Source organism: Pristis pectinata, chromosome 10, assembly GCF_009764475.1.
Source record: "Pristis pectinata isolate sPriPec2 chromosome 10, sPriPec2.1.pri, whole genome shotgun sequence".
Lineage (NCBI taxonomy): Eukaryota > Metazoa > Chordata > Chondrichthyes > Rhinopristiformes > Pristidae > Pristis > Pristis pectinata.
This window is the reverse complement of record NC_067414.1, coordinates 51724590-51738134: the sequence shown is the minus strand read 5'-3', so window position 1 is coordinate 51738134 and position 13545 is coordinate 51724590. Positions and strand designations below refer to the sequence as shown.

The window sequence follows — 13545 nt, the reverse complement described above, 5'->3', positions numbered from 1 at the left end:
TCTGTACCATGCCTCCGAATATCAGGGCAGATTCCATATTCAAATGACATGCTTCACTTCTTATAGTCAGAATGCAGTTCCTCTTCAAGAACTGAAAACTTTGTCACACTAACCACTTGTGGCAATGGACTCTCTCTGCTGAAACATTCAGGCAATGTAATGAATTGTAAAATAAGAAACAGTGCAAATGTAATGCACAACTGGGACGAGTTCATTATCTGCGGCACACCCTAGCTCCATTTTTTTGGGGTTAATCAATTCCACCTCCTCGTATCTAAAGTTCATTCCTTGTTATAGAATAGCAATAAACATAAAAATTTTACAATGAGGTACTGTTAGTGACCTATTCCCCCTTCCCCACCCCACCCCCCCACCACCCAAGCATGCTACTGTGTTCTGGAAAGGGGCAAGAAAACACTTTGCTGTTAGTGTAAAGGCAGACAAATTTTAGATGGCACTGTTCCACTATCATTATTCTTCATGACTAAAAGCCCCCACCAAAAAAAAGAGCCTTCATAGTTTTGAACAGTTGAGTGGCCCTAGGAAGCTCTTGTCTAGTGATTTACCCCTCCGCTTTTGCAAAATAACCCGACTCTTCCTCGGTGTCTCTCAGATCTCAAATAAGAACACTTCAGTAAACAAGTTGGCAAAATGGTGTACTCTACAGAACAAAATATTAGAGCAAAGAGGTCAAAAACCAGGGGGCTGGATTCGAAGTAATTCATAGAAGGGTTAGAGGGATGGCAAGGATTAACATTTTCATCCAAGGGGTGTGCAGGTCTACTACTCTCTGCATAACAGGGTGGTAGAGGCGGAGGCTCCTACTCCCCACCTATCCCCATCATATTCAAACAGCACTTAGACTTGGACTTGAAAAGTAATGACCTGCAGGGCTATGGGCCTAAAGCTGGAAGATGGCATTCGATTGAGTAGCCCATTTTTAACCAGCAAATAAGTTGAATGGCACCTTTCTGTAAATTTTCATAACTGTTTATCAACTGCTAAAGATCATTACTAAAAGAACATTTTTACATGTGTTCACAATAAAAATAGGAAATGTTTTTAAGAGCAGATCTCTTAATCTACTTTGTTGTTACCTTGCACCTTATTGCACTGCACTTTCTCTGTGGCTGTGACACTTTACTCTGTACTATTATTGTTTTTACCTGTACTACCTCAATGCACCCTGTACTGACTCAATGTAACTGCACCGTGTAATGAATTGACCTGTACAATCAGTATACAAGTTTTTCACTGTACCTCAGTACAAGTGACAATAATAAACCAATACCAATATTTATGAGTAAACAAAAACAGCATTTTGGCCAAACAGTCTGCACTTGAAATGTTAGCCCATGTAGTCCCAATGCAAATGCTGACAGCATGTTTGGTTCTATCTTCAATTGCTAGGGTATGTACCTTAGCTTCATTGCTTTCAAATCCTGCAATTGTCCTACATGGGAAACCTTTTGGGTGCACTAGTCAGCAGGTTAAGGCCACACAAGTTTAAAATTAAATATTATTCAACAGGTATAGATAAACCACTAAGTACTTCCAGGTTGCTGTATAGTTTTATATATTGCTATATTTGTGAGTCAATTGTATTCCAGTACCTTTAAAATGTGTTTTTGCTAGAATATTTTCAAGCAAAAAAATTTTTTTTGTAGTTAAGTCATGGTGTTGTAGTTAAAATGTACGAATATAATTTCCAATACTCACAGGTTGACCTTTGTACCATAGGGGGTTGTTCTTTTCCTCTTCTCGAATGTTGTATAAAGCATTCATGTCCACATCATACATGCTATTGTCAATCACACCATGAGATTCCGGGTACAGCCCCTGAAATGGAAGAGCATGCCACAAGACTACTTTGATGTTTCATCGAGTGAAAATAGGGTTTTGATAAAAGTATTTCAAATCACAAATGACTTTGGAGTAATTAAAGATCAAGCTATTGTTGAATAAGTGTTGATAATCAGAAGGGACATATAAAAGGTGACTAGCAAGAGAATGAGAGACTACATGAGGAATTACTTTTGTATGAGTGGTTAGGATTTGGAATAAGTTGTCCAATAGGAAATTTTAGATTCAACAGTTGCTCTAAAAAGGGAATTGGATAAACAATTTGTAGTATATCCATGTGTATCGATATTCTCTTCTGTATGTGGTGTGTGAATGTACTATGATCCGGTTGGATAGGAGAAGCATGTAGTGTGCCTGCTTTGTTGCAACAACACTGAAGCAGAGTCTGCAGCAGGAGCTTGAAGACTCAATGTTTGTTTAGGTTCCATGTTCAACCTTCTCCCTTTTTGATTATACAATATGATTATAATACTTATCAGAAATTACTAATTACTGAACAGAACTGTGCGACAAATGCTGCTTAAATAAATTAGATCCATAAAGCTTATTTCCAAAAACCAATAAAACCTCTGCTTTTCGTGATTTTTATTAATGACTTGGATGAGGGGGTAGAAGGGTGGGTTGGCAAGTTTGCAGACAACACAAAGGTTGACGGGGTTGTGGACAGTGTAGAGGATTGTCGAAGATTGCAGAGTGACATTGATAGGATGCAGAGCTGGGCTGAGAAGTGGCAGATGGAGTTCAATCCGGAGAAGTGTGAGGTGGTTCACTTTGGAAGGACAAACTCCAAGGCAGAGTACAAAGTTAGTGGCAGGATTCGGGATAGAATGGAGGAGCAGAGGGATCTGGGGTTCCACATCCACAGATCCCTGAAAGTTGGCTCACAGGTGGATAGGGTAGTTAAGAAAGCTTATGGGATGTTAGCTTTCATAAGATGAGGGATCGGGTTTAAGAGCCGTGAGGTAATGATGCAGCTCTACAAAACTCTGGTTAGACCACACTTAGAGTACTGTATCCGGTTCTGGTCGCCTCATTATAGGAAGGATGTGGAAGCATTGGAAAGGGTGCAGAGGAGATTTACCAGGATGCTGCCTCGTTTAAAGAGTATGCATTATGAGGAGAGATTAAGGGAGCTAGGGCTTTACTCTTTGGAGAGGAGGAGGATGAGAGGAGACATGATAGAGGTGTACAAAATATTAAGAGGAATAGATAGAGTGGACAGCCAGTGCCTCTTTCCAAGGGTACCAATGCTCAATACAAGAGGGCATGGCTTTAAAGTAATGGGTGGGAAGTTCAAGGGAGACATCAGAGGAAGATTTTTTTTTACCCAGAGAGTGGTTGGAGCATGGAATCAGCTGCCTGGGGCAGTAGTGGAGGCAGGTGCATTGGTCAAATTCAAGAGATTACTAGTTAAGCATATGGAGGAATTTAAAATAAAAGGGATATGTGGGAGTAAGGGGTTAGATAGTCTTAGGCGAGGTTTAAAGCTCGGCACAACATTGTGGGCTGAAGGGCCTGTATTGTGCTGTACTGTTCTGTGTTCTATGTAATAAAAGGGTACAAAAAAAAAGGGACAGAAGGACAGATTTGAAGAGGCCTTACATTTTTATGAAGATAATGTTCCAGTTTCCAAAGGCTTCACATACAATGATTTAACTTTAAAATGCTCTGACAATTTGAAAGAAGCCAAAAAGGGTGGGCAACTAATGGGCCAACTTACCAAAGACAGGAAAGTTGAAATGAAAACAATGAAACAATTTAAAAATCACACATGGATTGCCTCCAAATTCTGCATTCAATATGATCTCTAAACCAGTTTAGGGCATCAAACTATGTGGAACGGCTTGTGGTTGAGACTTTATAAGATGCCAAAACGATTTTCACAATCTCCAAATTACTTTCTTTTGCATTACTCTAAAATCACGAAGGAACACACACAGCAAAATATACATTGAATATCATAGGTCTACTCACTGTGATAATTGAATAGTGGTTTGGAAAGGTTTTGGTTGGATAGACTGGTATCAGGTATGGGGTGTGCACACCACAAGTTCCTGCCAAGAATCACAATAAACAGGTTCAGCATATTTTTAAGTTGGTTTGTTTTATTGCAATGCAAGTGTATGAATTGGCAGCAAGATCCAGGACTTCAGAAAGAAATTTGACAATTGTTATCTCTTCTATGGACATTAATCTACATTTTTGATCAGAGCAGCTATTGGAAAGGTGTGTTGAGGTTTGCAGAAGGGAGTGGTAGAAGAGAGGTCAGTGGGAATTTGGGTACCACTGGTGGACCACAAAGTGCAATGCTAGAGCTGCCACTGTTTGTGGAGGATGGAATTACATTCAAGGTGTTGTAATCGATAAACAACAAACCTGTGGCAGATAAATTTAAAAGAATCTTGAGATTGTACATCACATTACAAAGTGATATTAAGCTGAGATTTTGCAGAGGAAGACTTTTCTAAACATATGGATGTCATCTGTGCACAGAAGACCAGAAAATATTTGATACCAAATCTCAAAGTGCCCTTCAGAATTTGATGATGATCTACCATTTTTAACTGTCGCCTTCTTCATAGTAAATGTACTCGTACTACCCTCTTGTGAAGGTCATTACAGGATAAGATAAGATGATCTAGTTAGAGGTCAGAATGTTGTGTATTGTCTATTAGCAACCAGTTGGTCATTATGTTACAAAAACAAAAACAAAACAATTTTAGGTTTTAAAAGAACAAATCAAAACTGTGGAACAGTTAGGAAAGTGACCATGATGCTGTGATCTATGGCTGCTGGTACAATTTTTAATTTGAGAAAAATAGATTTAAAATTACATTTGGTCTTCATGAACCAAGCAGGAAAAGGCCACATGGCCCTTCAAGCCTGCTCCACCATTCAATGCAATCATGGCTAACCCTCTATCTCAATAGCATATTCCTGTTCTTTCCCCGTATCTCCTGATGCCATTTCCATCTAGAAATGTATCTATCTTCTCCTTAAATACAGTCAATGACTTGGTCCTCACAGCCTTCTGTGGAAGTGAATACCCTGAATGAAGAAATGTCACATCACCTTAGTTTAATTCTCCTGCTCTCTAACCTGTGACTGTGTTACTTCATTCAACACCTCTCAGAGGAAACATCTTCCTTGAACCCAGTATATTAAGCCCTATCAGAATTTTGCAAGTTTCAATTAGATCCCTCTTATTGTTTTAACCTCTCATAAACACAAACCTGCTCAAGTGAATCTCTCCTCATATGGCAATTCCGCCATCACAGGAATCATTCTGTTGAACCTTGGTGTACTCCCTCTAGAGCCAGTGTCAACCAAAACTGCGCCACCAAGTGTGCTCTCACCAACATCTAGTATAATCATAACAAGACATCCTCACTTCTGTACTCAAATCCTCTTGCTATGAAGACCAACACAACATTTGCTTTCTGAAATGGTTGCTATACCTGTATGTTTGCTTTCAGGAACACCCAAATCTGTTTTTCCTACAAAAATGAATAACTTCACATTTATCCACGTTACACAGCATCTGCTATGTTTTTTCCCCCACTTGTCCAACCCAAGTCACCCTGAAGCCTCTGCATCCTCCTCACAATCCCACCCAGTTTACTGCCATCGCCAAACTGTGAAATACAACATGAAGAAAATCAAAAGGACTACAGATGTTGGGAATTTGAAAAACTGAAACTGCTGGAAGCACAACACAGGTCAAGCAGCATCTGTTGAAAGAGAAACAGTTAACATTTTTGATTGAAAACTTTTCAGTAAGTTTGGGACTCCATACTTGCATGCACAGAAATCTCAAGCTTCCTTAATATGGGCAGATACCAGCAGTCAACTGTGCAACTTCTGTCACTTGCCCAAAATCATCAAGCCCCATTAAAGTCAGAGGATATTTCTGTCAATTACATTTCATTGTATCATAGTTTGCAATGTTTACAGGAACAAGGTGCAGTCATTTGGAATGCAAGGAGAAATGAGACTTTTAACTTGAAAGAACCTCACGGGCTCTGCCTTGCAGCTTCATTACATATTAAGCTCAGTGTTTACTTAGTTAGTTTGTATCTTAATGGAAAATATTAGTTCTTTTATCTGTAGATCAAGACATTCCTTATTATTTGGTATAATATAGTCCATTTAAAGCAGATCATCTGACTTAAAGCATGTAACACCAGCTGATTTGGCATTTATCAATTAAATGCTGTGTGAGAGCAAAAACAGATCCAGAAGTACAGTACATACATTCTTACTTTGGCCCAAATTGTGTGTTCAGCAGCAAAGGAATGAGCATCTTCATTAACCTGCGAGCCAATGGGCCAGTTAACGCTGACTTCTATCTGATGATTCCACAGAAAACCAGCAGCTAGCTACAATGCATAGACTAATGTGTCTTTGATTTTAGCATCTGTTCATTGTAATGGGGAAGTCAGAGACGAGCTGGGGGTGGGAATGACAGCACACCTGACCTCCCTCTCCACAGCTGGACTCACCAATGAAACACCAATGTGCTGGATCAGGGTCCAGGAGCAGTCTTCATTCAGTCCCTCAGCTTCACACAAGCACAACCCCATTCACTTAAATGGAAGGGGTTATGCTTGTGTAAAGCTGAGAGGCTGAATTTAAAGTGCAAGTGTTTAAACTTTCTGTATATTTTTAATTTCTAACAATTCAAGGTATTTATAAGCAATTTTTTTAAAATGTTTTTAATCATTTAAAATTTATTTGAACAGATTTTAAAAGGTCTCTGATTATTAACAGAAAATCTCTTACTTATGAACTAATTATGTTCCTGAAACCCATTTGTCTGTTAATTTGTTCACAAGTTGGGACATGCCAGTATCCCATTCAACAATACAGACAGCTTTTTTTTAAGGCTCACTGGAAATGATCTGTTGTTTGCTGCCTGGACTCATGCTTGGGCTTCTCACTTCTCCTGGCGTTGGTTCTTTCACCACCAGCTTCTTCTGCCACAAGGTTTTCTCGATGCTCTTGCTTTAATATTTCCCCTTACTATAACTATCTGTGGAACATAGGTTCTGGGAGATCTGCAAGGTGTAACAAGGGAAAGCAATCTGTTTGTGTTTTATCTAACTTAAGGTTGATTAATTCCATCACATGGCACTTTATTACTGTCAGGGTCCCCCACATAGGGCACCTGTCCTTTAAAATCTCGTGAGGGTAACCAAATCTCTTATGACAGCCACATGCGGCTGTTGTGTATCGAATGTTTGGATGTTGGAAAGTGGGTATACAGTTAAAAATGCATTTGATGTTGCAGAGCTGTCAAAAGGCCATGAGTGGTTTGGGGCAGCATATCAGGTTCACAGCCTCCAGGTCCATCAATTCCATAGTGCCATCAGTAGTTAAGTGATGCTGCAGAAAAGCTGTGGAGGAGAGGGGTTGGTGGTGATGACTGTGGGCAGTGGCCTGGATCTGGATCAAGCATTATCCAGTCCACATTTTATAACCTTAGAACAGACATGGACTAGTCTAGTGTCCAATTCAAAGCTGCACCCTCTACAGAGCAAGTGCTGTCCTTGTCCAGGTCAAGAAACAGCAAAGCTCCTCAACTTGTTCAATAGTAGAATCCAGGTGCCCCACATGGTAGTGGGGGGAGGTGGTGGGGGAAGAGAAATTTGATATTGAACGCAAGTACTAACCATATAACGTGATTATGCATGCTTGCTATTGCACTTGGATTTGAAATGTTGATACATTGATTTCAAAAGGAACAGAACTGTGAAAGCAGAGCACAGTGCACATTCCCAGCTACGTTGCACATTTAACATTTGCAGCAGAAGATGATTCTTCTACCCTTTAGTGGCTAAATCAAGGAGGATGATGTGAGAACTATAATTAGATCAATGTCACATGCAGAGAGTTGAACAACAATGAGGAACAATTATGAATAGAACAAATAAGAGTAAAAGACGACAGATTTTTTTTAAAAAAGGTTAAAAATTAATGAACTAAATGAGAATTCACATTTCTCAAACTAATCCTTCAGAAATATGGAAACTAAATTATTATGCCTTTAACAATTAACTTACTTTTTAATGCACCAGCACTAACTTTATATGGCATCTTTATTTGAGAATTATGGACAAGTACTCCAAGTTCATGCCACCACATGACTTTCAGTTACAAGTCAGTCATTGGACTGGCACCAAGCTCATTTGGAGGAGTGGGGCATCTCGGATATTGACTTCCAGAGTTCTGCACTGAGGTGCTCGTGCAGATATCTGAAGGTGTCCATAACGATGCCACGTATCATTACCCTCACCATTATCAAGATGAACTCCAGGTTCTTGCCAAATCATCTTCCAATGCAACATCAATTGTTAAAAGGACCAGTGAAGCAGGCCCAGGGGAGAGTTGTCACTTGCTTTTTCCTTAAGGTCACACATCATCCTAGATCGTGCACACACATTTCAGGATCCTTCAAAATCCTGGAATTCCCTGCCCAACAGAGCCCCAGCAGTCCTTTCATTAGTTGCATGAAAGCGTGGCTCACCACTTCTTTCTCGAGGGCACCTTGGGGTGGACAATAAACACTGCTGTTGCCAGCAACAGCCACATCCCATGATGAAATAAAAAAAAATTGAAAGCCATTTTTAATCTAAACTTCTAAAACATCCCTTTTTCAATAAATGTATAAATGATAAACATACTTCAAGGACTGTAAAATAAAGTTTTTAAAAATCTCTCAATTTGACAAAAAAAGGTGTAAAATGTGAATATTGCATTCAACAAAACTAATGCAACAGTTATAAAACATCAAGCATTTACTCCATTGAAATATCTCTGTGGATAACAGATAAAAGTATTTCATCTACAGAGTTCATTTAACAGCCTTTGGTTTTCCCAAAATACTACAGAGTCTTGATCACTCAAAAGATCGCACCTTCAGTGTCCGAAAGTTTAAGCCTAGGTTTATCAGCTCAAGTTACTGGAATGGGACTTGATCCTTGAAATGTTTCGATGTACATGTGACTAATAAAGAAATCTTATTTTATCTTAAGTCTTTCTTCTCTGAGGGAAGGGAGCAACCAACTTAGCCATTACTAACTCTATGGAAAAAGTACAGCACGCAGGTAAAATGCAAGTGTTTGAGGATCATGGCCATTAGAGACCTCAGGAAGTTCAAATCAGAATACAAACCAGAAATGTTAAATAAACATTGAGAATATTTTACATCACATATCTGGAGAAAAGAGCTCGTATTTATAAAACCACTACTATTCCCAAGTTCTAATAAAACCAGAAAGTGCTGGAAACAGACAGCAGATCAGGCAGCTTCTGTGAAAATTGAATCAGAGTTAACAATCCAGACCACAGAATATCTTCTTCAAGGTGAAATGTTAAGCCTACTTCACCTTTCACAGACACTGCCTAGCCTGCTGACTGTTTCCAGCACTTTTGAGGTTTTATTTCAGATTTACAGCATCTTTAGTTTTTTTTTGATTTTCAGTATTATATCTTCTATGTTGACTTTTCTTTATAAAATAAATACACATACTGGGGCTGGAATATAACTTATTGTCATAGCTGCCAATTTTCTTGGTCTGAAATAAATCTGAGCCATTGCAATCTGTAACATGAATTTTGTTAAAAGAAATCCAGTTTTATCCCTATTCCCAGTGGCACTCGATGGACTAATGCACAAATAAAATTTAATGTTGATATTTTTTTTTTTAAAGTTGTAGAAGGTTATGAGGAAAATACTCCTGACCAAGGCATGATCAATGTGCATTATTTGAGGAATAATGAATAGAACACTGATTATAGCATGGTATTACACATTTTACATGATCCAAGAGATTTTCAATAACAATCCAAAATAAACTCGTGAAAGAAAAAAGTGTACATCACATCAAAAGACACTTAAAATTTCAACTTACAGAAGGCAGATGAGAACATAATACACTTGTTTTTTTCCTCCTCTTTTGATGATACTCACGCAGTTTGTTCAAAACAGGTACATGACTCTTCCACTTCTGAAAATAGTCAGCTCGAAATCCGTCCAGTGAAAACAAGATGACAGGAGGCCGAGTAAACCTATAATAAAACAAACATGCAAGATGCCTACTGAGATTGACATTGTTGCAGCCTTTTTACAATGAACCACAAAATGAATTTTATCACCCATGGAGCTTTGTTCTCCAATGATTTTATTTTAACATGAAACAACCAAATCCACTCTTCCACACAGCATGAAAATGAAAAACTCAGCTTAAAAGTAAAATATTTATGTTTTTCACTCATTCAAAAATTGCTTCTAGCTTTCTTAATGGACAAAATAATCAGATCATTTGGTACTGTCACACAAGGTTTGCATAACACCCTTCTTAAGCAGCCCTTTGAATCACTTAAACCAGATAATGTTAATTTCTATTGTATTAGGCAGGAACATGGGAGCTTAAATTGGAAACAGTCGGTCTCAGAGAAATGCACAGCAGAAATATGGAGGCTGTTTAGGGAACACTTGCATGGGGTTCTGGATAGGTTTGTCCCACTGAGACAGGGAAAGAATGGTAGGGTGAAAGAATCATGGTTGACAAGAGAGGTGAAACATTCACTCAAGAGGAAGAAGGAAGCATACTTAAGGTTTGGGAAGCGAAAATCAGGCAGGGCTCTTGAGAATTATAAAGTAGCCAGAAAGGAGATTGAGAAGAAACTTAGGAGAGCTACTAGGGGACATAGAAGGCCTTGGCAAATAGGATTAAGGAAAACCTAAGGCATTCTACATGTACGTGAAGAACAGGAGGATGAGTAGGGTGAGGGTAGGACCGCTCAGTGATAAAGGGGGAAACATGTGCCTGGAAGCAGAGGAGATGGGGAGGTACTTAAATGAATACTTTGCTTCAGTGTTCACTAGCGAGAGAGACTTTGATGAATGTGAGGTCAGTGTAGAACAGGTTAATGTGCTGGAACATGTTGAGGTTAAGAAAGAGGTAGTGTTGGAGCTTCTGAAAAATATTAAGGTGTTGGAGCTTCTGAAAAATATTAAGATGGATAAGTCCCCGGGGTTGGAAGGGATATACCCCAGGTTACTATGGGAAGTGAGGGAAGAGATTGCTGGGGCGTTGACGATGATAGTTGTGTCCACCCTGGCCACAGGAGTGATACCAGAAGATTGGAGGATGGCAAATGTTGTTCCCTTGTTCCGGAAAGGTCATAGGGATAATCCTGGGAATTATAGACCAGTGAATCTTACATTAGTGCTGGGCAAACTATTGGAGAGGATCCTTAGGGACAGGACTTATGAGCATTTTGAGAAGCATAGTCTTATTAGGAGAAGTCAACATGGCTTTGTGAGGGGCAGGTCGTGTCTCACAAGCCTAATTGGAGTTTTTCGAGGAGGTGACAAAACAAATTGATGAAGGTAGAGCAGCGGATGTGGTGTATATGGACTTTAGTAAGGTATTTGACAAGGTTCCCCATGGTAGGCTCATCCAGAAAGTCATGAGGCATGGGATCCATGGAGACTCGGCTGCATGGATTTGGAATTGGCTTGGCCACAGAAGGCAGAGGGTGGTAGTAGATGGAGAGTATTCTGCCTGGAGGTCAGTGACTAGCGGTGTTCTGCAGGGATCTGTTCTGGGACCTTTGCTCTTTGTGATTTTTTTTTAATAAATGACTTGGATGTGGAAATGGAGGGATGGGTTGGTAAGTTTGCAGGTGACACAAAGGTTGGAGGTGTTGTGGATAGTGTAGAAGGTTATGCAGAGTTGAGCAGAGAAGTGGCAGATGGAGTTCAATCCGGAAAAGTGCGAAGATATACACTTTGGAAGATTGAACATGAAGGCAGAATACAAGGTTAACGGCAGGATTCTTAACAGTGTGGAGGAACAGTAGGATCTTGCGGTCCAAGTCCATAGATCCCTTAAAGTTGCCACGCAAGTTGATAGGGCAGTTAAGAAGGTATATGGTGTGCTGGCCTTCAGTAGTCAGGGGATTGAGTTCAAGAGCCACAAGGTAATGTTGCAGCTCTATAAAACTGGTTCGAGCACACTTAGAGTACTGTGTTCAGTTCTGGTCTCCTCATTATAGGAAGAATGTGGAAGCTTTAGAGAGGGTACAGAGGAGATTTTCCAGGATGCTGCCTGGATTAGAGAGCATGTCTTATGAGGAAAGGTTGAGCAAACCAAGGCTTTTCTCTTTGGAGTAACTCAGGACGAGAGGCGACTTGATAGAGGTGTACAGGATTATGAGGACCATAGATATAGAGTGGACAGCCAGCACCTTTTCCCCAGGGCAGCAATAGTCAATACCAGAGGACATCAGTTTAAGTTCAGAGGAGGAAAGTTTAGGGGAGTTGCAAGAGATAGCTTTTATTTTAAAAACACATAACAGTGGGTGCCTGGAACACACTGCCAGGGGTGGTGGTAGAGGCTGATAAAATAGAGACATTTAAAACACTCTAGGGTGGGCACATGGATGTAAGAAAATTGGAAGGTTATGGGCTGTGCAGGAGGGAAGGATTAGATTGATCATGGGGTAGGGTTACATAGGTCAGCACAACATCGTGGGCCAAAGAGCCTGTAATGTGCTGTACTGTTCTATGTTCTATGATGACTTCAACACACTTAGCTCATTGAGCTACACTGACAGCCAGGCTGGCAAGTTCTCTAACTCATTTCAAATCCTTTCACTGTCTCACCTTTCCATTTCCCTGTAATCTTGAGCAGCCCTAGAGTCCTCTTAAACTCTGGCTTCTTTCATTATTTCTCATGCAGAGTCAATTCCTCTTATGCCCCCACAGTGTGGACTTCACTCAGTAAATCTTCACTACAGGACCCTGGTCATCAACATGCATCATTAGATCACAGCTAAATTAAGCTCTGGTAATGTGGATGTAATGATCACTTTCAGAAAATCCGAGGCTTCAATTTCTATGCTAAATGATCTCAGTTCATTTAAAATACAGAGAAAAACATAACTTGATCAACAATTTCTGAAGAGGACCTTGCTCTAAACAAATAGCCCAAGGAGCATGTCAACTTTCAGAGATGACAGCACGATAATGAAAAAGAATCTATGAAGTTCTAATGGTTCTGATACATGTCTCCAAAATCAAACTTTGCACATTCAACCATTAAATATTCCAATCTCATTTGTTTTAAATAGAAGCTTCTGAATTTCTTGTTTAATCTACAAAATACACAGTTACACATAAAATGAAAAAAATCACCCACTACCACATCCCCTGAAAGCCAGACTGTGGCACAGACCACAATCATGGACAAACCTGCAGCTCAGTACCTGACTACCCTCGACAGAGAGTCAGTGTTGTGAAACATCCTGCAAGGAATATCAAAATTCTTATGTGTGGGATTAACCCATCTCTGCTCAGTTTGTGCAGTTCCTCATTCCTATTTTTTGCTATCAACTTTCAATGTAGTCTACTATTGGCATCATAGAAACTACAAAAAGAATTTTGTAGGTAATCAAATCTGCAGTTCTGACCAAGAAATCTTAAACTTCCTATTCTGAATTTCATCCTTGCCCCAATGATCTTCAAGCTCTCTGGAATTATTTGTGAAAAGGAGATTGCTTCTTCAATCCAATACCAGATTAAATCTGTTTGTATGTTTTTAGGTGCTCTAATTAATTTTTTTTTGTTATTTTAATAATCACACTTTTTAAAGCATGTTAAAAACTGTTTAA

General features: G+C 39.5%; 1 protein-coding gene across 1 annotated transcript in view; it reads right to left on the bottom strand.

Annotated features, from left to right (window-relative positions):
• Nucleotides 1-13545, bottom strand: part of LOC127574855 (venom phosphodiesterase 2-like) — a 101034-nt gene that overhangs the window by 48697 nt on the left and 38792 nt on the right. Inside the window, exons 5-7 of the mRNA XM_052024305.1 lie at nucleotides 9836-9933; nucleotides 3838-3917; nucleotides 1720-1839 (exon numbers count right to left, since the gene is read on the bottom strand). Coding sequence (XP_051880265.1) covers nucleotides 1720-1839; nucleotides 3838-3917; nucleotides 9836-9933 — 298 coding nt within the window. The remainder of the gene's footprint in view (nucleotides 1-1719; nucleotides 1840-3837; nucleotides 3918-9835; nucleotides 9934-13545) is intronic.